This window comes from Tamandua tetradactyla, chromosome 1, assembly GCF_023851605.1.
Source record: "Tamandua tetradactyla isolate mTamTet1 chromosome 1, mTamTet1.pri, whole genome shotgun sequence".
Classification (NCBI taxonomy): domain Eukaryota; kingdom Metazoa; phylum Chordata; class Mammalia; order Pilosa; family Myrmecophagidae; genus Tamandua; species Tamandua tetradactyla.
The window spans coordinates 47321507-47349272 of NC_135327.1; the positions used below are offsets into that span (position 1 = coordinate 47321507).

The 27766-nt window shown below is 36.2% G+C and overlaps 1 protein-coding gene across 8 annotated transcripts in view; it reads left to right on the forward strand.

The window, feature by feature from the left end:
- Nucleotides 1–27766, forward strand: part of TASP1 (taspase 1) — a 490143-nt gene that overhangs the window by 60815 nt on the left and 401562 nt on the right. For all 8 annotated transcript variants that reach the window (XR_013157441.1, XR_013157446.1, XM_077115178.1 and 5 more), the window contains exon 6: nucleotides 19686–19770. Coding sequence is in view for 6 of the 8 variants with exons in the window: in XM_077115178.1 (XP_076971293.1) it covers nucleotides 19686–19770 (85 nt within the window). In the remaining 2 variants the exon portion in view is untranslated. The remainder of the gene's footprint in view (nucleotides 1–19685; nucleotides 19771–27766) is intronic.

A 27766-nucleotide genomic window follows, 5' to 3' on the forward strand; every position in this document is an offset into this window, starting at 1 on the left:
TGTTATAAAATATATATAAAATATTAATATTCAGTTGTTTTATTGTATATAGAAATAGTTTATTTGTTTATTGGCCTTGTATCCAGTGGTCTTGATAAATTCAGTTGATTGTAGTGTATTTTTTCTTTTAAAAATGGACTCCAAGAAAGAGGAAATAAAATCTTACATCTGTCAAAGAAACTGAATTCCACTGTTTAAAACTTCCCACAAAGAAAGCTCCACTTCTTTGAAATAATTAATGAATTCTTGCAAACAATTAAAAAGAAATAATGCCAATCATATACGAAATCTTCAAAGAACAGAGAAAGATATCAAAGAAAAACAATGAATTCCCTAATGCATTTAAGGAAGGCCATAATCTGATTCCAAAACCTGAAAACATATTACAGAACCTGTGACTAATGGCAGTTTTGCCATTTCTTTTTTCAGTATTTCAATCTTTAATATTTTTTCTTGCATTGTTGTACTGAATATGTTGTCCAGTACAATGTTGAATACAGGAGATGATAGTGGACATTTTTGTCTTGTTCCTGATCTTGAAAAGAAAACATTTAATATTTCACCATTCTGTATACTGTCAGTTGTACAGTTTCCATAGATGTTCTTTATGAGATTGAGGAAGTTTCTTTTTTATCTTAGTTTGCTGATAGTTTAAATTATAAATGGGTAATGATTATTGTTAAATGCTTTGGTAATTTTTATTATAAATGGGTATTGAATATCATTAATTGCTTTTCCTTCTTCTGTTGAGATGTTCTTTCCTCTTACTTTGTTATATTTGATGAAATCTAAATGATCAACGTTTGAATGGTAAACTAACCTTCTATTCCTGACGTAAAGTCTTCTTGGTCTTAATTTTTATCCTTTAATTTTCTGCTGGATTTGATTTGCTAATGTTTAAGATTTTAACATACATGTTCAGATAATAGATTGGCTTAGAATTTTCCTTTCTTATAATATGTTTTCAGGTTTTGGAATCAGATTATGGCCTTCCTTAAATGCTTTAGGAAATTCATTGTTTTTCTTTGTTATCTTTCTCTGTTCTTTGAAGATTTCGTATATGATTGGAATTATTTCTTTTTAATTGTTTGCAAGAATTCATTAATTATTTCAAAGAAGTGGAGCTTTCTTTGTGAGAAGTTTTAAACAGTGGAATTCAGTTTCTTTGACAGATGTAAGATTTTATTTCCTCTTTCTTGTGCATGTTTTTTTTAAATTAATACATTTATTAAGTTAGTTACATGTACACATTTAATAAATTAATAATCGCTGTTGTCATGTAGACATATTTCTTTTTTGCTAATGTCCTATTTTCATGAGAAACCATTTAATTCACATGTCTAAATGTGTCTTTGACATTGCAAGAGTCACTTTTTGAGTAATTTAATGCACTTTTCCAGGGCATATCATTTTAACTTCAAAGTTATTTGGCATAAGGTGATACAATCGTGGCTCAGTGGCAGAATTCTCGTCTGCCATTCCGGAGACCCAGGTTTGCTTCCTGGAGCCTGCCTATGCCAAAACAAACAATAAGCATCAAAAACAAAGTTATTTGGGATATGCTCTAGTTTGCTAGCTGCCAGAATGCAATATACCAGAAACGGAATGGCTTTTTTTTTTTTTAATTTTTTTTTTTTTACTAATTAACGGAAAAAAAGAAAATAACCCAACATTTAGAAATCATACCATTCTACATATGCAATCAGTAATTCTTTAACATCATCACATAGATGCATGATCATCGTCTCTTAGTACATTTGCATCGGTTTAGAAGAACTAGCAACACAACAGAAAAAGATATAGAATGTTAATATAGAGAAAAGAAATAAAAGTAATAATAATAGTAAAAAAAACCAAACACACAAACAAACAAACAAACAAAAACCTATAGCTCAGATGCAGCTTCATTCAGTGTTTTAACATGATTACTTTACAATTAGGTATTATTGTGCTGTCCATTTTTGAGTTTTTGTATCTAGTCCTGTTGAACAGTCTGTGTCCCTTCAGCTCCAATTACCCATTATCTTATCCTGTTTCTAACTCCTGCTGGACTCTGATACCAATGACATATTCCAAGTTTACTCTCGAATGCCCGTTCACATCAGTCGGACCATACAGTATTTGTCCTTTAGTTTTTGGCTAGACTCACTCAGCATAATGTTCTCTAGGTCCATCCATGTTATTACATGCTTCATAAGTTTATCCTGTCTTAAAGCTGCATAATATTCCACCGTATGTATATACCACAGTTTGTTTAGCCACTCTTCTGTTGATGGAGATTTTGGCTGTTTCCATCTCTTTGCAATTGTAAATAATGCTGCTATAAACATTGGTGTGCAAATGTCCGTTTGTGTCTTTGCCCTTAAGTCCTTTGAGTAGATACCCAGCAATGGTATTGCTGGGTCGTATGGCAATTCTATATTCAGCTTTTTGAGGAACCTCCAAACTGCCTTCCACAGTGGCTGCACCATTTGACATTCCCACCAACAGTGAATAAGTGTGCCTCTTTCTCCGCATCCTCTCCAGCACTTGTCATTTTCTGTTTTGTTGATAATGGCCATTCTGGTGGGTGTGAGATCATATCTCCTTGTGGTTTTGATTTGCATTTCTCTAATGGCCAGGGACATTGAGCATCTCTTCATGTGCCTTTTGGCCATTTGTATTTCCTCTTGTGGTAGGTGTCTGTTCAAGTCTTTTTCCCATTTTGTAATTGGGTTGGCTGTCTTTTTGTTGTTGAGTTGGACAATCTCTTTATAAATTCTGGATACTAGACCTTTATCTAATATGTCATTTCCAAATATTATCTCCCATTGTGTAGGCTGTCTTTCTGCTTTCTTGATGAAGTTTTTTGATGCACAAAACTGCTTAATTTTGAGGACCTCTCATTGATTTATTTCCTTTTTCAGTGCTCTTGCTTTAAGTTTAAGGTCCATAAAACCGCCTCCAATTGTAAGTTTCATAAGATATCTCCCTACATTTTCCTCTAACTGTTTTATGGTCTTAGACCTAATGTTTAGATCTTTGATCCATTTTGAGTTAACTTTTGTATAAGGTGTGAAATATGGGTCTTCTTTCATTCTTTTGCATATGGATATCCAGTTCTCTAGGCACCATTTATTGAAGAGACTGTTCTGTCCCAGGTGAGTTGGCTTGACTGCCTTATCAAAGATCAAATGTCCATAGATGAGAGGGTCTATATCTGAGCACTCTATTCGATTCCATTGGTCGATATATCTATCTTTATGCCAGTACCATGCTGTTTTGACCACTGTGGCTTCATAATATGCCTTAAAGTCTGGCAGCGCGAGACCTCCAGCTTCGTTTTTTTTCCTCAAGATGTTTTTAGCATTTCGGGGCACCCTGCCCTTCCAGATAAATTTGCTTATTGGTTTTTCTATTTCTGGAAAATAAGTTGTTGGGATTTTGATTGGTATTGCATTGAATCTGTAGATCAATTTAGGTAGTATTGACATCTTAACTCTATTTAGTCTTCCAATCCATGAACACGGTATGCCCTTCCATTTATTTAGGTCTTCTGTGATTTCTTTTAGCAGTTTTTTGTAATTTTCTTTATATAGGTTTTTTGTCTCTTTAGTTAAATTTATTCCTAGGTATTTTATTCCTTTAGTTGCAATTGTAAATGGGATTTGTTTCTTGATTTCCCCCTCAGCTTGTTCATTACTAGTGTATAGAAATGCTACAGATTTTTGAATTTTGATCTTGTAACCTGCTACTTTGCTGTACTCATTTATTAGCCCTAGTAGTTTTGTTGTGGATTTTTCCGGGTTTTCGACGTATAGTATCTTATCGTCTGCAAACAGTGATAGTTTTACTTCTTCTTTTCCAATTTTGATGCCTTGTATTTCATTTTCTTGTGTAATTGCTCTGGCTAGAACCTCCAACACAATGTTGAATAGTGGTGATAGTGGACATCTTTGTCTTGTTCCTGATCTTAGGGGGAAAGGTTTCAATTTTTCCCCATTGAGGATGACATTAGCTGTGGGTTTTTCATATATTCCCTCTATCATTTTAAGGAAGTTCCCTTGTATTCCTATCTTTTGAAGTGTTTTCAACAGGAAAGGATGTTGAATCTTGTCAAATGCCTTCTCTGCATCAATTGAGATGATCATGTGATTTTTCTGCTTTGATTTGTTGATATGGTGTATTACATTAATTGATTTTCTTATGTTGAACCATCCTTGCATACCTGGGATGAATCCTACTTGGTCATGATGTATAATTCTTTTAATGTGTTGTTGGATACGATTTGCTAGAATTTTATTGAGGATTTTTGCATCTATATTCATTAGAGAGATTGGTCTGTAGTTTTCTTTTTTTGTAATATCTTTGCCTGGTTTTGGTATGAGGGTGATGTTGGCTTCGTAGAATGAATTAGGTAGTTTTCCCTCCACTTCAATTTTTTTGAAGAGTTTGAGGAGGGTTGGTACTAATTCTTTCTGGAATGTTTGGTAGAATTCACATGTGAAGCCGTCTGGTCCTGGACTTTTCTTTTTAGGAAGCTTTTGAATGACTAATTCAATTTCTTTACTTGTGATTGGTTTGTTGAGGTCATCTATTTCTTCTTGAGTTGAAGTTGATTGTTCATGTCTTTCCAGGAACCCGTCCATTTCCTCTAAATTGTTGTATTTATTAGCGTAAAGTTGTTCATGGTATCCTGTTATTACCTCCTTTATTTCTGTGAGGTCAGTAGTTATGTCTCCTCTTCCATTTCTGATCTTATTTATTTGCATCCTCTCTCTTCTTCTTTTTGTCAATCTTGCTAAGGGCCCATCATTCTTATTGATTTTCTCATAGAACCAACTTCTGGTCTTATTGATTTTCTCTATTGTTTTCATGTTTTCAGTTTCATTTATTTCTGCTCTAATCTTTGTTTTTCTTTCCTTTTGCTTGCTTTGGGATTAGTTTGCTGTTCTTTCTCCAGTTCTTCCAAGTGGACAGTTAATTCCTGCATTTTTGCCTTTTCTTCTTTTCTGATATAGGCATTTAGGACAATAAATTTCCCTCTTAGCACTGCGTTTGCTGCGTCCCATAAGTTTTGATATGTTGTGTTTTCATTTTCATTCGCCTCGAGGTATTTGCTAATTTCTCTTGCAATTTCTTCTTTGACCCACTTGTTGTTTAAGAGTGTGTTGTTGAGCCTCCACGTATTTGTGAATTTTCTGGTACTCCGTCTATTATTGATTTCCAACTTCATTCCTTTTTGATCCAAGAAAGTGTTGTGTATGATTTCAATCTTTTTAAATTTGTTAAGACTTGCTTTGTGACCCAGCATATGGTCTGTCTTTGAGAATGATCCATGAGCACTTGAGAAAAAGGTGTATCCTGCTGTTGTGGGATGTAATGTCCTATAAATGTCTGTTAAGTCTAGCTCATTTATAGTAATATTCAGATTCTTTATTTCTTTATTGATCCTCCGTCTAGATGTTCTGTCCATTGATGAGAGTGGTGAATTGAAGTCTCCAACTATTATGGTATATGTGTCTATTTCCCTCTTCAGTGTTTGCAGTGTATTCCTCACGTATTTTGGGGCATTCTGGTTCGGTGCGTAAATATTTATGATTGTTATGTCTTCTTGTTTAATTGTTCCTTTTATTAGTATATAGTGTCCTTCTTTGTCTCTTTTAACTGTTTTAAATTTGAAGTCTAATTTGTTGGATGTTAGTATAGCCACTCCTGCTCTTTTCTGGTTGTTATTTGCATGAAATATCTTTTCCCAACCTTTCACTTTCAACCTATGTTTATCTTTGGGTCTAAGATGTGTTTCCTGTAGACAGCATATAGAAGGATCCTGTTTTTTAATCCATTCTGCCAGTCTATGTCTTTTGATTGGGGAATTCAGTCCATTCACATTTAGTGTTATTACTGTTTGGATAATATTTTCCTCTACCATTTTGCCTTTTGTATTATATATATCATATCTGATTTTCCTTCTTTCTACACTCTTTTCCATACCTCTCTCTTCTGTCTTTTCGTATCTGACTCTAGTGCTCCCTTTAGTATTTCTTGCAGAGCTGGTCTCTTGGTCACAAATTCTCTCAGTGACTTTTTGTCTGAGAATGTTTTAATTTCTCCCTCATTTTTGAAGGATAATTTTGCTGGATATAGGAGTCTTGGTTGGCAGTTTTTCTCTTTTAGTAATTTAAATATATCATCCCTCTGTCTTCTAGCTTCCATGGTTTCTGCTGAGAACTCTACACATAGTCTTATTGGGTTTCCCTTGTATGTGATGGATTGTTTTTCTCTTGCTGCTTTCAAGATCCTCTCTTTCTCTTTGACCTCTGACATTCTAACTAGTAAGTGTCTTGGAGAACGCCTATTTGGTTCTAATCTCTTTCGGGTGCGCTGCACTTCTTGGATCTGTAATTTTAGGTCTTTCATAAGAGTTCGGAAATTTTCAGTGATAATTTCTCTTTTTCCCTTCTCTTCTCCTTCTGGGACACCCACAACACGTATATTTGTGCGGTTCATGTTGTCCTTGAGCTCCCTGATCCCCTGTTCAAATTTTTCCATTCTTTTCCTGATAGTTTGTGTTTCTTTTTGGAATTCAGATGTTCCATCCTCTAAATCACTATTTCTATTTTCTGTGTCTTTAAATCTATCATTGTAGGTATCCATTGTTTTTTCCATCTTTTCTACTTTATCCTTTACTTCCATTAACTCTGTGATTTGTTTTTTTCAGTTTTTCTATTTCTTCTTTTTGTTCAGCCCATGTCTTCTTCATGTCCTCCCTCAATTTATCGATTTCATTTTTGAGGAGGTTTTCCATTTCTGTTCGTATATTCAGCATTAGTTGTTTCAGCTCCTGTATCTCATTTGAACTATTGATTTATTCCTTTGACTGGGCCATATTTTCAATTTTCTTAGCGTGATCCGTTACCTTCTGCTGGCGTCTGGGCATTTAGTCAGATATCCCTGGGTGTTGGACCCAACAAGTTGAAAGATTTTTCTGTGAAATCTCTGTGTTCTGTTTTTCTTATCCTGCCCAGTAGGTGGCACTCGTGGCACACGTTTGTCTGTGGGTTCCACCAGTAAAAGGTGGTGTGGGTCCTTTAACTTTGGAAAACTCTTGCCGTGGGGAAGGTTCACCAGCCGAACCGGCTTGGAAGAGTGTCAGCCAGCCCGGGGGCCTGAACGTGGGGAGGGTTGCCGGCCGCCGCAGCCCGGGAGAGCACCCAACCGAATTTCCTAGTTGGCCCGGGGCACCAAGAGTGCCAGGAGCGTGCCAGGTGCCGCAGCCCGGGAGAGTGCACCGTTCCCAGCCGGACCGGGGATTCACGTGTTTGGAAGGGACCCCCCCGGTCACCGTTCTCCGCGGTCTGGGGATTTCCGTCCCAACTCTCTCAGTTGGTCCGGGGGGCCTCGCGTAGTGGGGGCGTCAGCCGCCACGGCCCGAGGGGACCGCCTGCCCAATTCTGCCAGCTGGCCTAGGATGGAGGAAGGGAGGGACTCTGGCCGCTTGCCGTCCTGCCCGGGAAAGCCCGCACCGCGCGGCGATCTCACCAGAGTTGGTTCTCCCAGACAGTCAGCCATTCCAGGATGGGGTATGCCTTCCCGTTGATCTCCATCGTGGCTCTGGGAGCTGCTCTGTATCGTGTCCACTCCCCCAGTAGCTGTTCTTGATTCAAGAAGGCCCATGAAGTTCAGGGTTTCTCTCTCAGCTAGAAGGGCACATGGTGAACATGGTTTTCTCGTGGCTCTACCAAAAGAGACTCTCTCCAAAATCTCTTGTGCATGCTTTTCTAGGCATTTGTCTATTTTATCTGAGTTATTAAATTTATTTGCCTAAAGATTTTTTAGTTTACTTTCTTTATTGATTTCTAATTTAATTCCACTGTGGTCAGAGAAACGTACTGTGTATGATTCTAATCCCTTGGTGCTTTTTGAAGCTTGATTTATTGCGCAACATATGGTGGTTTGATAAATGTTTCAGTGAATTTCAATAGAATATGTATTCTGCAGTTGTTTAGTATGGTTTCCTGTATATTTCTGTTAGGTCAATTTGATTATTCATCTTTCCAATCTTCTGTATCCTTAGTGTATGTTGTGATAGGTAAGAAAGTATATTTCAATTAGTTTTAATTTTAATATCTTTTATTATGAAATTTTATCAATATTAATGACAGTTCATGTTTGAAGTCCAATTACATTTCTCTGTTACTGACTGTTCATACCTTTTCTATTACTTGCCTTTTTTGTTTCTATAATATGCATTATTACATTGAAATTTTAAATTTTTATGTATCAAATTCATTACTTTTTCCTTTGGGGATTTTGTATTTTTCATTTCCTAAGGCATCTCTTTCTCATGATTATGTTTTGTACTAATACTTATATAATTTATTTTACATTTACATCTTGAATCCATTGCTTATTTTTTCTGAAATGACTAATTGTCCTTACACAGTTTATTGAATAAAAGCAACTAGCATTTATTGAGTAACTATTGCATGGTAGACATTATTTTCTTGAGGCTTACATATATGAAGTAATTTTGTTCTCATAGTATCTTATGAGGCCAATACTTTTTTAAATGTAGTTTTATTGAGATATATTCACATGCTATACAAACTATTTGAAGTGTACAATCACTGACTCACAGTACCATCACATAGTTGTGCATTCAACTCCATGATCAATTTTAGAACATTTTCATTACCCCAGAAAATAACTAAAAATAACGAAGAGAACCCAATCCTTCCATATCCGTTACTCTTCCCTCCTCCCCATTATTGACCCATAGTATTGGTGTAGTTCATTTGTTACTAATGATGAAAGAGCATTAAAATGTTACTGTTAACTGTAGTCCGTAGTTTGCAATGGGTATACCTTTTCCCTATAACCATCTATTAGTAACTCCTTGTAATAGCGTTGTACATTTGTTCTGGTTCATGGAGGAATTTTTTTATATTTGTACGTTTAGTCATAGTCATCATCCACCACAAGATACACTGTGTAATATATACCCATGTTTTAACCCCCAGTTTCCCTTCTGGTGACATATATGACTCTGAACTTCCCTTTTCCAGCATATTCACACACCTGGCAGCACTTAATTATTTGCATAACATATAATTATGGAGGTCAGTACTTTTATCCCATTTTACAGCTGAGAGAAATGAGAGAAAGGAGATATTTAGTAATTGGTTCAGACTGGGTCTAACAAGGAAACAGAAGCCGCACAATAATTAAACAGGAGGAATTTAATATAAACAATTAGTAAGCAATAATAGGAGAGTATCATAAAGGAGAAGGAGAACTCTAAAGGGTATCCTAGGGCAGAGGAAATATATTTCTGGAAGGATAAACTTGGAAAGATTCATACCTCATTGAAGAAGGTATGGTTGTAGCCCACTGCATGGTGGAGAACTTGCTGTTACCCGGGCCAGAGCTGCTCCACATAGAGACTGGTAGGTAGGCACACAGAGGTCAGGGGTGCTGTTGGAATTAAACCTCTAAAGTGCAGGATGAATAGTTGGCTTTGGGCTCACTACAATTAGTTCTAGAACACATTTCAGAGTTTGACATGGCTTACAGTTCCAGTTTTGGGTTTTTACTTCTAGCTGCTCTAAGATTCTGGAGACTAAAAGAGATATCAATTTAAAGATTCAGCATTCATATTCATTTGTTAAATCTTATCTTCTTTGTGTAACTCCACCATTCTCTTTCATCTTTCCATCCCTCTCTTTAGGTTGTTTGGGCTATGGCCATTCTAACTTCTTCATGTTGGGAATGATTGTCACTAATATGCAGTAGGGAGATGGAACTGTCTAGGTTTCAGGACTTATCTCAACCAGGGACCCATCTGGAGGTTGTAGTTTCCAGGAAATTTACACTAGTGCATGGAACCCTTGTGGAATCTTATATATTACCCTAGATATTGCTTAGGATTGCCTGGAATGGTCCTCGTTGAGGTTTGGCAGGTTATGGTAGCAATGTCTAATTGAAGCTTAAGTCAGAGCAACCTCCAGAGTAGCCTCTTGACTATTTGAACTCTCTCTGCCACTGATACTTTATTAGTTACACTTCTTTTCCCCCTTCTGATGAGGATGGAATTGTTGACCCCACTGTGCTAGGGCCAGGGCCATCCTTGGGAGTCATCTCCCATGCCGCCAGGGAGACTTTCACCCCTGGATGTCATGCCCCACATAGCAGAAAGGGCAATGATTTCACTTGCAGAATTGGGCTGGGAGAGAGTGAGGCCATATCTGAGCAACCAAAGAGGTCCTCTGGAAATAACTTGTAGGCATATCTATAGGTAGGCTAAGTTTGTCTGCTATCTACATAAGCTCCATGAGAGCAAGCTTCAAGATCAGGGGCATGGTCCATTGATTTGGGTGTCCCTAAAATTTCACACAAAATCAGGGGATTTCCTGATGGTAAAGTTTAATAGTTCCATATTTTTTCTCCCATCCCTTAAGGGACTTTGCTGATACTTTTTGACACAGATTTGTTTTTATCATATATTAAATAATAAATGTTTCTGAACTTTAGCTTTACACTATTCCATTGAATTCATCATCTATTTTGTGCCCAAACCACATTTAATAGAATTAGAATAACTTTTGATAAGAGAGAATACCTTGTATGGTAAATTTGTCTTCATTTTTCTCTTTCAAGTCCCCCCCCCCCAAATAATGTGTCATTTGTCATATTTCATAGAAATCTTGTTGAAGGCCTCTCCATTACATCTTGACTAACAAGGTAATAGTCAAGATTGAGAATTTATAGATTTGAATTTACAAATTAACTTGAGATTATCAGTGTCTTTAGAATATTGAGACATCATATCCAGAAACATATTATGTTTTAAGAATTAGCACATAGATTGGGCTTTGCTGTTTCAGTATTTCATAGTTTTTGTGGCAAATATTTTGGTTAAACTTCAAACAACAAGATAGTTGGTTTTGTTTTGAGTCAATCTGGTTCCCTTAATTGAGTTTTTAAAAAAATTTTTTATTAGTTTTAAAATTACAAAAAACTATGACAACAAAGAAACACAAACATTCTTAACATATGATAATTCCATAATACATATATAATCAGTAAGTCACAATATCATCACATAGTTGCATATTCATCATCATGATCAATTCTTAGAACAGTTATACCAATTCAGAAAAAGAAAAAGAAATAAAAAGACAACAGAAAAAAAATTCATGCATTCCAAACCTTTACCTCTCCATTTCATTGATCAGTAGCATTTCAATCTAAATTTCCTTTAACGTTTGTTCCCCCTATTATTTATTTTTATTCCATATGTTTTACTCGTCTGTTGATAAGGTAGATAAAAGGAGCTTCAGACATAAGGTTTTCACAGTCACACAGTCACATTGTGAAAGCTGTATAATTATATAATCATCTTCAAGAAACATGGCTAATGGAACACAGCTCTACATTTTCAGGTACTTCCCTCCAGCCTCTCCATTACATCTTGACTAACAAGGTGATATCTATTTAATGCATAATAATAACCTCCAGGATAACCTCTCAACTCTGTTTGGAATCTCTCAGCCATTGACACTTTATTTTGTCCCATTTCTCTCTTCCCCCTTTTGGTCGAGAAAGTTTTCTCAATCCCTTGATGCTGAGTCTCAGCTCATTCTAGGATTTCTGTCCCACGTTGCCAGAAAGGTCCACACCCCTGGGAATCATGTCCCATATAGATTGGGAGAGGGCAGCGAGATTGCTTGTTGTGTTGGCTGGAGAGAGGCCACATCTGAGCAACAAAAGAGGTTCTCTTGGGGATGACTTTAGGCCTAATTTTAATTAGGCTTGACCTAGCCTTTGAGAGATTAAGTTTCATGTGAACGAACGCCAAGATTGGGGGCTCAGCCTATTGCTTTGGTTGTCTGCATTGTTTGTGAGAATATCAAGAACTCTCCACTTGGGGAAGTTGAATTTTCCCCCTTTCTCATTATTCCCCAAAGGGAACTTTGCAAATACTTATTTTATTCACTGTTCAAATCTCTCTGGAATTTATCGGGGCATCACTCTGGACAAACCAACAAAATCTCATGCCCTTCTCAAGGTTCCATGTACTTATGGTGTTCAATAAGCTGTCTACATAAGATATATTAGGAAATGCACTAGTCAACATATAAGTTTTGTACCAAATAACCATTTTTTGCTTTAGTCATACACATAAGTTAAAATTTTAATTACTATCAGTTTTCAACACCCTCCAGTAATGACATTCCTATGTTCTTCCTCATACAAAAGCAGTTTTTTAAATTTGCACATTTAGTCACTATCATTATACACTCGAGGCATTCCTAGGTTATACCATCTCAGTCTTTATTGTCTATCTTTCTTTCTGATTTCATTTGTGCCCCATCCCTCCTTCCTCTGTCATTCTCACATTCAGCTTCATTCAGTGTTTTAACATAATTGTATTACAGTTAGGTAGTATTGTGCTATCCATTTCTGAGTTTTTACAATCAGTCCTTTTGCACAGTCTGAGTGCCATCAGCTCCAATTACCCAATATCTTACCCTATTTCTATCTCCTGATGGTCTCTGTTGCCAATGAAATTCTCCAAGTTTATTAACTAATAAACTTGTTCATATCAGTTCATATCAGTGAGGCCATACAGTCTTTGTCCTTTTGTTTCTGGCTAATCTCACTCAGCATAATGTCTTTAAGGTCCATCCATGTTGTTACATGCTTCATAACTTTTTTCTGTCTTACGGGCTGCATAATATTCCATCGTATGTATATGCCACAGTTTGTTTAGCCACTTGTCTGTTGATGGACATTTTGGCTGTTTCCATCTCTTTGTAGTTTGTAAATAATGCTGCTATAAACATTGGTGTGCAAATGTCCACTTGTGTCCTTGCCCTCACGTCCTCCGAGTAGATACCTAACAATGGTTTTGCTGGGTCATATGGCAATTCTCCATTTAGCTTCCTGAGGAACCGCCACACTGCCTTCCACAGTGGTTTTACCATTTGACATGCCCACCAACAATAGATAAGTGTGCCTCTTTATCTGCATCCTCTCCAGCACTTGTCGTTTTCTGTTTTATTGATAATGCCCATTCTGGTGGGTGTGAGATGATATCTTATTGTGGTTTTGATTTGCCTTTCCCTAATAGCCAGGGAAGTTGAGTATCTTTTCATGTGCCTTTTGGCCATTTGTATTTCTTCTTCTGAGAAGTGTCTGTTCAAGTCTTTTGCCCATTTTGTAATTGGGTTTTCTGTCTTTTGGTTGTTGAGTTGAACAATCTCTTTATATATTCTGGATAGTAGACCTTTATCTGATATATTGTTTCCAAATATTGTCTCCCATTATTTAGGCTGACTTTTTACTTTCTTGACAAAGTTCTTGATGCACAAAAGTGTTTAATTTTGAGGAATTCCCATTTCTTTCTTTCTTCAGTGCTCCTGTTTTGGATGTAAGTTCTAGGAAACTACTTCATATTATAAAATTTATAAGATCTCTACAGTTTCTTCTAACAGTTTTATGGTCTTAGATCTCATGTTTAAGTCTTTGATCCATTTTGAGTTAATTTTTGTATAGGGTGTGAGATATAGATCCTCTTTCATTCTTTTGCATTTGCATATCCAATTCTCTAGGCACCATTTATTGAAGAGACTGTTGTGTCCCAGGTGAGTTGGCTTGACTGCCTTATCAAAGATCAGTTGTCCATAGTTGAGAGGGTCTATATCTAAACACTGTATTCAATTCCATTGGTCAGTATATTTGTCTTTATGCCAGTACCATGTTGTTTTGACCACTGTAGCACATAATATGCCTTGAAGTCAGGTAGCCGGAGGCCTCCAACTTCATTTTTCTTTCTCAGGATAATTTTAGCTATTTGGGGCACTCTGCCCCTCCAGAAAAATTTGGTTATTGGTTTTTCTCTATCTGAAAAGTAAGTTTTGGCGATTTTAATTGGTATTGCATTGAATCTGTAAATCAGTTTAGGTTGAATTGACATCTTAATTATATTCAGTCTTCCAATCCATGAACATGGTATGCCCTTCCATTTATTTAGGTCTTCTGTGATTTCTTTGGGTAATTTCTTGTAGTTTTCTTTGTATAGGTCTTTTGTATCTTTAGTTAAGTTTATTCCTAAATATTTTATTCTTTTGGTTGCAATTGTAAATTTTTTCTTGAGTTCTCCCTCAGATTGTTCATTACTAGTGTATAGAAACACTACAGATTTTTGAGTGTTGATCTTGTAACCTGCCACTTTGCTGTACTCATTTATTAGCTCTAGTAATTTTGCTATGGATTTTTCAGGGCATTTGACATACAGTATCATATCATCTGCAAACTGAGTTTTACTTCTTCCTTTCCAATTCTGATGTCTTGTATTTCTTCTTGTTGTCTAATTGCTCTGGCAGAAACTTCCCACCCAATGTTGAATAACAGTGGTGATAGTGGACATCTTAAGGGGAAAGTTTTCGGTTTTTCCCCATTGAGGATGGTGTTACCTGTGGGCTTTTCATATATTCCCTTTATCATGTCGAGGAAGTTCTCATTTATTCCTATCCTTTGAAGTGTTTTCAACAACAAAGGATGTTGAATTTGTCAGATGCCTTTTCTGCATCAATCGAGATAGTCATGTCATTTTTCTGCTTTATTTGTTGATATGGTGTATTACATAAATCAATTTTCTTATGTTGAACCATCCTTACATACCTGGGATGAATCCTACTTGGTCATGGTGTATAATTTTTTTAATGTGCTGCTGGATTCGATTTGCAAGAATTTTGTTGAAGAATTTTGTATCTATATTCATTGAGAGATTGGCCTGTAATTTTCTTTTTTTGTAATATGTTTGTCTGGCTTTTGTATGAGGGTGATGTTGACTTCGTAGAATGAGTTAGGTAGCTTTCCCTTCTCTTCAGTTTTTTTGAAGAGTTTGAACAGGATGTTGCTAATTCTTTCTTGAATGTTTGGTAGAATTCGCATGTGAAGTCATCTGGTCCTGGACTTTACTTTTTTTAGAGCTTCTTAATGACTGATTCCATTTCTTTACTGGTAATTGGTTTTTGGAGGACATCTATTTCTTCTCGAGTAAATGTTGGTTGTTCATGACTTTCTTGTAAGTTGTCCATTTCATCTACATTGTTGAATTTATTAGCATAAAGTTGTTCATTGTATCCTCTTATTACTTCCTTTATTTCTGTGGGATCAGTGATTGTCTCCTCTTCCATTTCTGATTTTATTTATTTGTATCCTCTCTCTTCTTCTTTTTGTCAACCTTGCTCAGTTTCCATCAATCTTACTGATTTTTCATTAGAACCAGCTTCTGGTTTTGTTGATTTTCTCAGTTTCACTTATTTATGCTCTAATCCTCATTATTTCTTTCCTTTTGCTTGCTTTGGGGTTAATTTGCTGTTCTTTCTCTACTTCTTCCAAGTTGACAGCTAATTCCTCGATTTTTACTGTTTCTTCTTTTTTGATATAGGCATTTAGGGCAATAAATTTCCCTCTTAGCACTGCCTTTGCTGCATCCCATAAGTTTTGATATGCTGTGTTTTCATTTTCATTTACTTTGGGATATTTACTGATTTCTCTTGTAATTTCTTCCTTGACCGACTGGTTGTTGAAGAGTGTGTTGTTGAGCCTCCTTATATTTGTAAATTTTCTAGCTCTCTGCCTATTACTATTTTCCAGCTTCATTCCTTTATGATATGAGAAAGTGTTTTGTATGATTTCAGCCTTTTAAAATTTATTGAGACTTGTTTTGTGACCCAACATATGGTCTATCCTTAAGAATGATCCATGAGCACTTGACAAAAAGGTGTATCCTGCTGTTGTGAGGTGTAATGTTGTATATATGTCTGTTAAGTCTAGCTCATTTATTGTATTATTCAAATTCTCCATCTCTTTATTGATGCTCGGTGTAGATGTTTTGTCCATTGATGAGAGTGGAGATTTGAAGTCTCCAACTATTATGGTAGATGTGTCTGTTTCTCTTTTCAGTGTCTACCTCATGTATTTTGGAGCATCCTGGCTTGGTGCATAAATATTTATGATTGTTATGTCTTCTTGTTGAATTGTTCCTTTTATTAATACATAGTGTCCTTCTTTGTCTCTTTTAACTGTTTTACATTTAAAGTCTAATTTGTTGAATATTAGTATAGCTACTCATGCTCTTTTCTGATTGTTATTTGCATGGAATATCTTTTCCCAATCTTTCACTTTCTTTCTTTTTTTTTTTTTTTTTCTGGTGCAAAATCCAACCTTTCACTTTCAACATATGTTTATCCTTCAGTCTCAGATGCACTTCCGGTAGACAGCATATAGATAGTTCCTGTTTTTTTAATCCATTCTGCCAGTCTTTGTCTTTTGATTAAGGAGTTTAATCCATTGACATTTAGTATTATTACTTTAAGGGCAGTACTTTCTTCTACCATTTTGCCTTTTGGATTTTATATGTCACATGTCATTTTTTTCCTTTTTTACCTTTACTGATAGTCTTCATTTCTACACTTTTCTTCACACCTCTCTCTCCTGTCTTTTCTTATTTGTCTCTAGTGCTCCCTTTAGTATTTCTTGCAGAGCTGGTCTCTTGGTCACAAATTCTCTCAGTGAATTTTTGTCTACAAATGTTTTAATTTCCCCCTCATTTTTGCAGGACGGTTTTGCTGAATATACAATTCTTGCTTGGCAGTTTTGTTTTCATTTAGTATGTTAAATATATCATCCAACTGTCTTCTACCCTCCATGGTTTCTGCTGAGAAATCTACACATAGTCTTATTGGATTTCCCTTGTATATGATGGATTGTTTTTCTCTTGGTGCTTTCAAGATTCTTTCTTTTTCTTTGACATCTGACATCCTGATTAGTAAGTGTCTTGGAATACGTCTGTTTAGATATAGTCTGTTTGGGGTGTGCTGCACTTCTTGGATCTGTAATTTTAAGTCTTTCATAAGAGTTGGGAAATTTTCAGTGGTAATTTCCTCTATTAGTTTTTCTCCAACTTTTCCCTTCTCTTCTCCTTCTGAGAAACCTTCAACACATTTTTCGCAAGCTTAATGTTGTCATTCAGTTCCCTGAGTCCCTGCTCATATTTTTCCATTCTTTTCCCTTTATTTTCTTTTGCTTGTCGAATTTCAGATGTCCTGTCCTCCAGTTCACTAATCCTTTAGTCTGCCTCTTGAAATCTGTTGCTGTACGTTTTCGTTGTTTTTTAATTTCTTCTACTGTGCCTTTCATTCCCACAAGTTCTGTGATTTGTTTTTTCAAACTTTTGATTTAACTTTTGTCTATTCCTTTCCTTCTTTATATCTTCCCTCAATTCATTGATTTGATTTTCGATGAGGTTTTCTGTGTCTGTTTGAACAATCTGAATTAATTGTTTCAACTAGGGTATCTCATTTGAATTGTTGATGTGTTCTTTTGACTGGGCAATTATTTCAATTTTCCTAGTATGATTCACTAATTTTTTCCTGGTGTCTAGGCATTTAATTACCTTGATTAGTTTATTCTGGGGATTATTTTCACTTCGTTTTTTCCCTAGGATTTTCTCACTGGATGACTTTGTTGTCTATGTGTTCTCTGACATTCAGTTCAGCTTATTGTAGTCCTCTAGCTTAGGTTTTGTTTAATCAGAATTTTTCAGTTCTTGTTTTTTCCTTTCTTGCCCTGCCTGTATGGTGCCTTTCCCCCACCCCTTTGGAAGGTCTACTTAGGTATTTTAGACCCCAGTCAGATTTTCCCAGACCTAACTGTTCTCCTCTCAGAAGGAGTCAACTGTGTCAGTTTTCCCTGAGGGTGAGACCCAGCAGATTAAAAGGTTTTCCTATGAAGTCTCTGGACTCTGCATTTTTCCTATCCTGTCCAGTATGTGGTGCTTTTCTGCCTGCAGGTTCCACCAGCGTAAGGTGATGAGGTACCTTTAACTTCAGCTGACTCTCCCTGCTGGGGGCATGGTGGAGACAGAGGAGAGGTTGTTAGCTGACTTTAATCTCTTCCCTTTTCCAGATCCTGGGGTCAGAGTTTCCTGAGGGAGGGAATCCACCTGAGTTGGGCCCCACCCCTCTCTTGGGGAAGGCACAGGCTCCAGACTAGCTCTCAGACAAGCCTGTTTCTGCCTATGCCTGGGGCAGTGGAGCCAGAGAAGCCTTATAGCTGTATCCGAAGAGTAATCAATCCATAGAAACATAGCCACAAAAGAGAAAAAGAAAAATCCTTTTCAGAAGAGGACCCTGTTCCTCAGGTTTGCCAATCAAGAGCTTAAGTTGGTACGTTGCTCTGTGTATCTCCAGGTCCTATGAGCCCCCTCCTTTTCTGCAGGGCCCAGACCTTTTCAGATCCAAAATAACTGTTTTTTTTTTTTTTTTTTCTTTTGTTTTTTCTGTCTGCCCTTCCCCTCTGCACTGGGGCAAAAACCAATGACCTCCACTTTTACTCAAGGTTCACCTGAATTTGGGGCCTAATTTTAGTAGTCAGAATTTGTTAATTAATTCCACAGTTGGCGTTTGGGTGTGCTCAGCCCCTGCTGCTGGTAAAGTCTCTTTCCTTCCCCCTCTGGGAAGCAACCTGTGGGGAAGGAGCGCTGGCTGCCACGGCTTGGGGAACTCACAGTTCTGGGCAGGGCTCACAGCCGGTCCAGCTGGTCCAGACTGGGGTATGCTGTGTGTTCCGTCACTGACATGGCCCCAGCAGGTGCTCTGAACTGTTTCTGGCTCTGGAGGATGAACTAAATCCCACACCTCGCTAAGCCACCGTCTTGGCTCCTCTCCCTTAACTGAGTTTTTTATATTCTCTTTATATCGTATTGCTCGTATTTCTTTGTATTAATTGTGTCCTAACAGACATTGGTAGGTAAATGCTTAAATGTGTGGACTCTGGTATTAGCTGCCTCTGTTAAACACTGTTTCAGCCCTCTAATCTTGGCAGGTAACTTAATCTCTCTGCAGTTGTTTCCTCATTAGTCAATTAGGGTTCACAAGTATGTCTACATGATAGGGTTGAGGGAACAATGAAATAAGCTGATACATTTAATGATTTGGGGCTGGACTGACATATATTGGACACTAAGTTATTATGTTTTCTGTTAGCATCATCAGCATATTTGCAGTAGTTATCCTAATGTTTCTCACACTGATACTGGCTCTCCTCTTGTTCCTTTCCTCCCAAACAAGCTCCCTTGCCTCACTTTTTACCTACTGTTCTGTCTCTTAGAAACAATCTGAGGATCTGTACCAGAACCATATTTTAGATAACAATGTTGTGTATACATGGCCTCCATTTTCCATCCCTACTTCTATCCCAGTTTGAATCTTTCTCTTTATTCTCTCATATAAGTGAAATTTAAAATTTATGGCTTTCCCTGCCCTCCCTTTAATTTTCTTCTCCAAGGTAAATTTGAAGCTGTTTGTAATAATTTTATTCTTTAGTAAGGGAGATTCATGGTTTTCTGTTTAAATAAATGCCAGGGAATTTATTTAGTTCATTTTTTCCTTCTATTCTGAAATCTGTTTAAAAGGGACCCAATTTAAATATGGAGTATTCCTAATTGAGTGTCTGTTGCTGTAACACATTACAGAAATGAGAATATATATTTTATATTCTTTTCTTGCATTTTTAGGCACTCATCATTTATTTATATGAATCTTGTTTGTGGATAATGAAGAGCTGTTTCTGTATGTGGACAACTTAAAGATATTTTCCTGACTTTATTTTCTCCTGATTTTATTTTATAGGAATCAAGAACCCAGTCTCAGTTGCCAACAGACTCTTGTTTGAAGGGCAGAAGGGAAAGCTCTCAGCTGGCAGAATTCCTCCCTGGTAACTGCTTTGTTCTGACTTTTCCTATATCTTTAACCTTTAGTGTATGCAGTGTTTGAAGACCATTCTTATCCACAGTAAGCCTATTGGTTACATATCAGCAGTAGTGTGGCTTTGTGAGGAATACGCACTTTGTTTTCTTATCTTGGAATATTGTCTACACTTGATCCTGCTCCAGATGGAGTAGAATAGTATGAATTTAAAGTAGAAAGGAATCAGGGTTAATTTTTGTTTGTTTTCTGGCTGATTTTGCAGATGTTTTTGCTGTTAAACACCTGCCCATTTGGGATGTTTTGATTATGAAACTTTAAAAGTATCTTTTACTTTGGAATCCAGAATATAAACTAATTTTTAATTTTGCATAGTTTTTAGAATAAAAGTGCTTAATTTTTCTCTTCTGGAGAAACACATTGTGAAGTTAAGATTACTAAAATTGAGCGGGCCACGGTGGCTCAGCAGGCAAGAACTTTTGCCTGCCATGCCAGAGGACCCGGGTTCGTTTCCCAGTGCCTGCCTATGTAAAAAAAAGAAAGATTACTAGAATTATTTTTTTCTAGCATTAACATATAGTTTTCATTTTAAAAAATACTTTGAATTCTCTAAATATATATAAGATTAGAAAGGATAATGTAAAGAGCCCTCATGAATCTGTCATCCAGCTCCAATAACTAACAGTGCTTTTATCCTTTGTCTATCTTACTAATCTGATTTTCTTCATAGTATTTTTAAAAAAAATTTTTCTTTAATTTTTTTGAACTTTTTCTATTGTGTAGTATAACATATATTCAAAGCAAAGAAATAAAAAAGCAGTAGTTTTCAAAGCGCTCTTCAAAAGTGGTTATCAGATAGAGCCTAGAGTTTGTCATGGACTACCATACGATCCTCTCATATTTTTCCTTCTAATTGCTCTGTAATACAGGAAGCTAGAGGGCTTAAATGCTTTTTTATCATCACAATCAGCTTTTTTTCTCCTTCTTTTTTTGTGAACAATAACATGTATACAAAAAACGCTATAAATTTCTAAGCACAGCATCACGATTAGTTGTAGAACATATTTCAGACTTTGACATGGGTTACAATTTCACAAAAATGGTTTTTACTTCTAGCCGCTCTAAAATACTGGAGACTAAAAGAGATATCAGTTTAATGATTCAGCTCCTATAGTATTTTAAAAACAAATTCCAGATACATATTTCACCCTTAAATAGTTTTGTAAATATCTCTGTTTTTCCAAAACATAGCCATCATAGAATTATCGTGCCTCACAATGTTAACAGACATATGCCTTAATACCATCTCATTTCAGTCTGTGTTTAACATAGTTGACTGTGAAGATTACATTAATGTTCTGGGTTGAAAGTAGTGGCATCGATACTATAAGAATCACTTTGGTTGATTCTGTTATATTTTAAAGTCATAGAGAATATATTAATATAGATTTAAAAAAATCTTAAAATCACTAACCCAACTATGTTTAAGGTATCCTTTTAGTTATATACTTCTTAGTTGTTTAATTGTGGTACTAGAAGGGCCAATTATTAAAAATTCTCAAAATAATATTTATTTTTAATAATAATGTGTTTTAATAAAACAAGGTTAAGGAAAAGCAAATTTGATTTGAGATAATTTCTAATACATATTTTGGAGATATTAATAATAAGTTTACCTATGACTCTGGAACTGAGAAAAGTGATTACAAATTCTTGCATGTATTTTTCTCATAATTTATGTTGAACATATGTTATTTTAATTAACTGGTTTGAAGTCCACCAACCCAAAAGTTATGTAATATTTGTTCAGTAGATACACAGAGAGTCCTGCTAACCTTCCTTTTTAAAGAAGTAATAGATTCAAAGAAACCATCCCTGGATTTATATTCTCTTCAATGTACGGATTGAAATATGACTGTTTTCTTTCACCCACCTTTGCTATTGTAATACAGTCTGATTAACTGTAACCAAATCAGTTTAGAAGACATATCCACTACACAGGAAAAAAACTTGTTTTGGTTGATAAGAAAAATTATGTAAACCCACTAAAAAGTATTTTAAAAGCCACTACGAATATACCACAGTACCATCCACCCTCTTCCTTATGGCATTTACCAAGCTGATTCTCAAATTTATATGGAAGAACAAGTATACAGAGTAGCCAAGACGATTTTGAAACGTATTTCACAGTGCTTGACTTATGTAATAGATACCACATTTATAACCACCATAGTAATTAAAACAGGATGTTTATAGATACAGGGGTATTTTAGTTTGCTAAATGTACTGGAATGCAACACACCAGAGATGGATTGGCTTTTAATAAGGGGATTTATTTATTTACAAATTTACAGTTCCTCAGAAGAAAGGCCACTAGCTTTCATCTGGGTTTCTCTGTCGCTTGTGACGTCCATGATGACATCTAGTGTCCTTCTTTCCTGGCTTCTTGGTTCAAATAGCTTTCCCCACGGTGTGTCCTTTCTGCATCTCCTAACATCTGAGTCTGAACTGCTGAGCTTTATTTTGACCTCTCTTTCCAGCTTCCAGCTGATTAAATTAAACCTCACTCATTGTGGAAGGCAGTCCCCTTATCTGCCCACAAATGTAATCAGCCAGAGGTGAATTTCACGTGCTAATGATTTAAGCCCACAACAGAACAGGACACCGACACCTGAACTTAACTACTACAGAGTCCCCCACCTTGTCAACTTGTCATCTATACACATCACCTTAAACCATACTTTATCTCTAAATAGAAAACAATAGCAGATATATTTTTTCACCTAACAATGCTCATCTGCCCTGCATACAACACACTAAATCTTTCCATGTACAAAATACATTAATTTCATCATAATGTCACAAAAGCCTTAAACTATTTCAGTAACAATACAAATACAATACCAACTCAAAAATAGTATACAATCTCATCAAAGTCAGTTACAGGCGTGGTCTGTCTCATGGCAAAATTCTCCTATGGCTGTGGACCTGTGAACTTATATCAAGTTATCTGCTTCCAATGTACAAAGAAGGAATAGTCATAGGATAAATAATCCCATTGCCATAGGGAGAAATTGGAAGGAAAACAGGGGTCACTGGAATAAACAATTGTAAAAACCTGCAGGGCAAACTTCATTAGATTTCAAAGTCTGAGAGTCATTCATCCTCAGGGATTTAGAAAGTGGCCCTTTCCAAGGGCCTAGTAGTAGCCCTGTTCTCTCCAAACACTTGGGTGAGGGTTGCAACATTGGGGAGCACTGGGTAGACCACTTTTTTCTCAGTTCCCCCCCTCAGGCACCTGTGCAGCTCCCAGGTTCTCTGCCATCTGTGGGCACATGCTTAAACTCTTTAGAACAGTGGAGAGGCAGCCATCTTCCCCGCAACACGCAGGATACGTTCTCCACTCTCACTGAGACCTGAGGCACCAGAACTATTCCTGAACGTAGAAGCAGAAGAACCAGCCCCTGCCTTTACGGCAAACCCACGCCCTCCACATGCATAGTAGATCTGCTCTCATGGCCTGATGTTTCTTGGCTTGAGACTTTAGTTTCCATGGTTCTGCCTCTGAGGCCATTCTTCCTTCAATCTGTCCCTTTTCTGTCCCGTTTGGTCCAGACTAGCTGTGGTTCCATTTAATCAGGTCTCAAAAAAAATTTATTGACTTGGCATGTAGTAGCATACAGGGATCAAAGCCATCAGACAATCCTTTCTGGATAACTCCATCTCCAATCCTGGCTTGTCCTGAAATGGCTGAGTAGTTCCATGTTTGGTTTAATCCTAACATGTGGCATTATTCTCTGGGGTCTCACTTTCTGGAAGCCCAGAATTTTCTAGACCATCAATTTCTGGTTTCTTTGCACCCAAAAGTTTAATTCTTAGCCTGTCCCTCTCTTGTTGCATTTTACTGTGAACTAGATGAAGAAACCAGGCTGCAGTCTCCATACTCAGTTTAGAAATTTCCCTAGCCAAGTATACCAGATTGCCACATTCACATTTTCCCTTCCCATCTAGCCCCAGGACTCAATTTTGCCAAACTTTCTGCCACTTCAAAACAATGGTCATACTCTTTCCCGTCTGCAGTGGAAGTATCTTTTAGAGTCCATATTTCTGCCAACAGTCTCTTCAAAGTAAAAATTCAAGCTCCTCACAATTTTTCCAGAATCCTCCATTTAATCATTTAAAAGCCGTTCCAACATGTTTAATGTTTGCAAATGCAGCAACACCCCATTCCACTGGTACCAAAATTTTAGTGTTTTAGTTTACTAAAGCTGCTGGAGTGCAACACAACAGAGATGGATCAGCTTTTTAATAAGGAGATTTATTTAGTTACAGATGTACAGTTCCTTGGAGGAAAGGCTGCTAGCTCTCATCTGAGTTGCTCTGTCACATGGGAAGGTACCTAAGAGACATCTACTGGTCTTCTCTCCTGGCTTTTGGGTTCCATCTGCTTTCCCTGGGTTGTGTTCTTTCTGCATCTCCAAATGTCTGGGTCTGAGCCTTCTATGATCACTGAGCTCTGAGCTGCATTGTGCTAGACTGTGCTGAGCTCTGTGTGGTTGATGAGCTGTTTCTCTCTCTTCTGACCTCTTGTTTTAAGCCTCACTCATTGCAGAAGTGGAAGGCACTCGCCTTAGCCAACCACAAATGTAATCAGCCATAGATAAATTTCACATGCTGATGATTTGAGTCCATAGCAACAAAACTCAGGGCACCATAGCCTGGCCAAGTTGACACCTAAACCTAACTACTGCAAGGGGTAGATACAAATATCTGCAGGGCAGAACTGCAATCTGGAAGCAACCTAGTAAATAAGGGAATTTAACCCATGATAATAATGTATAATGTAATGTAACAAATAAATTGCATTGGGGCCATTAGCTACCTAGTGGAAAATAATTGTTAAATCCTATGTCAAAATAAAAACCACAGTAATATACCATCACACACTTACTAAAATGGCTATTTTTAAAAAACAAAATAACAAGCACTGGAAAGCATATAGAAAAATGGGAATCTTGTATGTTGGAAAACAGTTTGGTTGTCCCTCAAAAAGTTAAAGATAGAACTACTGTATGATCTGGGAATCTCACCTCTAGGTATATGCCCCAAAGAATTTAAAGCAGGGACTCAGACAGATATTTGTATACCAACTTCATAGCAGCATTATTTATAATAGCAAAAGATGGAAGCAACCCAAGTGTCCATCAACAGATGAGTGGACAAACAAAATCTATTATATTCATGCAATGGAATCGTTATTTATAAAAAGGAATGATGTCCTGATACATGAGATAACATGGATGAAGACATCATGCTGAGTGAAATGTCAGACATCAAGGGAAGATGTTCTATGATTCCACTTAACTGAAATAGCTAGAATAAGCAAATTCATGGAGACAGAAAGTAGAGTGCAGGTTACCAGCGCAGGTAGAGGAGAGAGAATAGAAATGAAGGCATAATGGCTACACATTTTTTTGTGCTTGCTGTGATGGGAAACTTTAGTTAATGGATGGCTGTGAAGGTAGCACAACATTGTGAATGTGATCAATTCCACTGAATTGTATGCTTAGGAGTAGTTGAGATTGTATATTTTTCCACAATTTATAAAAAGATAGAGTGAGACTGAGGAGACAGTAACAACTAAATGTGGTACATGATCCTGGACTGAATCTAATAATGGAGGAAAATTTCTCCAAAGAACATTTTGGGACATATGAAAAAATTGGTGTATAGACTGTAAGCTTTATATCAATGCTAATTTTCCTGAACTTGGTAAATTGTACTTAAGGTGGTTACAAAAGTGAATATTCTTATTCTTAGGAAATGCACATGGAAGTATTAGGTCTTTCAGGTTCATGGTGTATACATTCTACTGTCAAATTTTTAGAAGGTAGATGTATGTATAGATAGGTATATAGAGAAGGCAAATGTGGCAAAATGTTAAAAAGTTGGTTGATCTGGGTGTCTGGGTAAGAGGAATGTTTGATTTCTCTATATGGAGGTTTGTATTATTTTTGGAACTGTCCTGTAATTTGAAATTATTTCAAAATAAAAAGTTAAAAAAATTCCTGTTACACCATTTAGAAAAATAAATTCCAAACCTAAAAGTAAAAAAAAGAGTAATAGAAAACTACTAGGAAAAAATGTAGGAGACCATGTTTATGATTGTGGGGTGGTAAAAACCTCCTTAAGGTTAAAAAAAAATGAGTAAATATTGGAAAATATGATAAGTGAAAATGCACAGGTATTATACAACTGTAGATATTATCAGAATTGAAAGATGTTGTGTCCTTTGGAGCTGAGAAATTATTTGTGTTTTATGTAGCAAACAGATTAATGTCTACTATGTTTAAGAACTATAAAATATCAATAAGAAACAGACAAATTACCCAGATTTTAAAAGTGGATATGGATACAAATGGACAGTTTATAGGAAAGGAAAATACTGATGGCTTGTAAATATATGAAGAGGTGGTCAACCGTAATAGTAACAAGGAATTGTGAATTAAAATAAGATGATATTTTCACTTTATTAAAGTAACAAAATGAAGACCAGTAATATTAATGTTGTTGAGGATCTGAGAACCAGGTTCTCTGTTCTCTTGATAGTGGAGGGACAGTTGAGAGGCATCTTGATATTGTTTATTAATGTGAAAAATTAAAAATGCCCTTGATGTGCACCCCAGCAATTCAACTTCAGGAGAGGCACCATCACATGCATGTGCACGAGAAGACTTGTACAAGCATGGTCACATCAGTGTTGCTTGTGGTTATACAAAAATTGTAAGCAACCTAAATGTCCGTCAGAGGCTAACTAAACTTTTCTAGTCATATTGTTAAAATACTCTTCATTAAAAAGTGAGAAATATTTTTATATAATAACCTGGATTTATCTCTGCATTATTGAGTTAAAAAAATCAATTTGCTGAGTGATATGTTCTTTGTAATTTATGTTTTCTTTAAAATAATATGATGACGACCTGTTTCCCATCAACCAGTTTAGAAAGTAAAGCATCATCAAAAGATTTGAAGCTTCCCAGACTGAGCCCTTTATAATTGCATCTTCCTTTCCCACTGTCCCACAACCTCACCCTGATCTCACCTCTGGCCCTGCCACTCCCTCCCCCCAGGTAACAGTTGTCCCCAGCTTAAGCTATTATCATAGTCATGTATTCTTTCACACTATTACAACATATTCTGTAATATAATATTCTAAGGCTATTATTTATGTATGTACATAGATGTACAAAAAAAGGTTACCAAATTCACTGTAATTACCTCTGGAGAGGAAGCAATAGGGACCAAGATAAGGTTGTTCTTAAAGGGGTATGTGTATATTTTATCATTTTATAAGGAAAGAATATATGGGGAAAAGTGATGGGTATGTCTCCATTAAATTGATATCAAATAGTAATGCCATACCTGTCTGGCACTATCTGGTTTTTTTCATAATTCTTCAACTTTATTTTTTGTTTTCAAAATTGCTTTGACGATTTTAGGTATTTTGTATTTCCATATAAATTTTAGTTTAGCATCAGCTCACCAATTTCTTTAAATATCAAACTGGATTTTTTATTAGGATTGCATTTTATCATTTTGGGAAAAATTAGTGTCTTAACAATATTGAATCTTCTGATCCATGAACATAGCACTGTTTTATAATTTTCAGTGTATAGGTCTCACATAGCTTTTATCATATTTTTACTAAATTTTTAATACTTTTTGTTGTTATAGTAAATGGCATATTTTAAAATTGTTGATTTCCATTTGCATGTTATCTGTATGTAGAAATATTATTGATTTATGAATATCGATCTTCTAACCTAAAACTTTCCTGAAGTTATTTATTCTAGTATTGTTTTAATGGATTCTGTAAGATTTTCTGTATAGATAATCATGTAATCTGGGAATGAAGGTAGTTTTACTTTGTCCTTTCCAAATTGAATTCCTTTTTTTTTTCTTTTTCTTGATTTATTGCACTGATTAGAACCTCTCATACAACATAT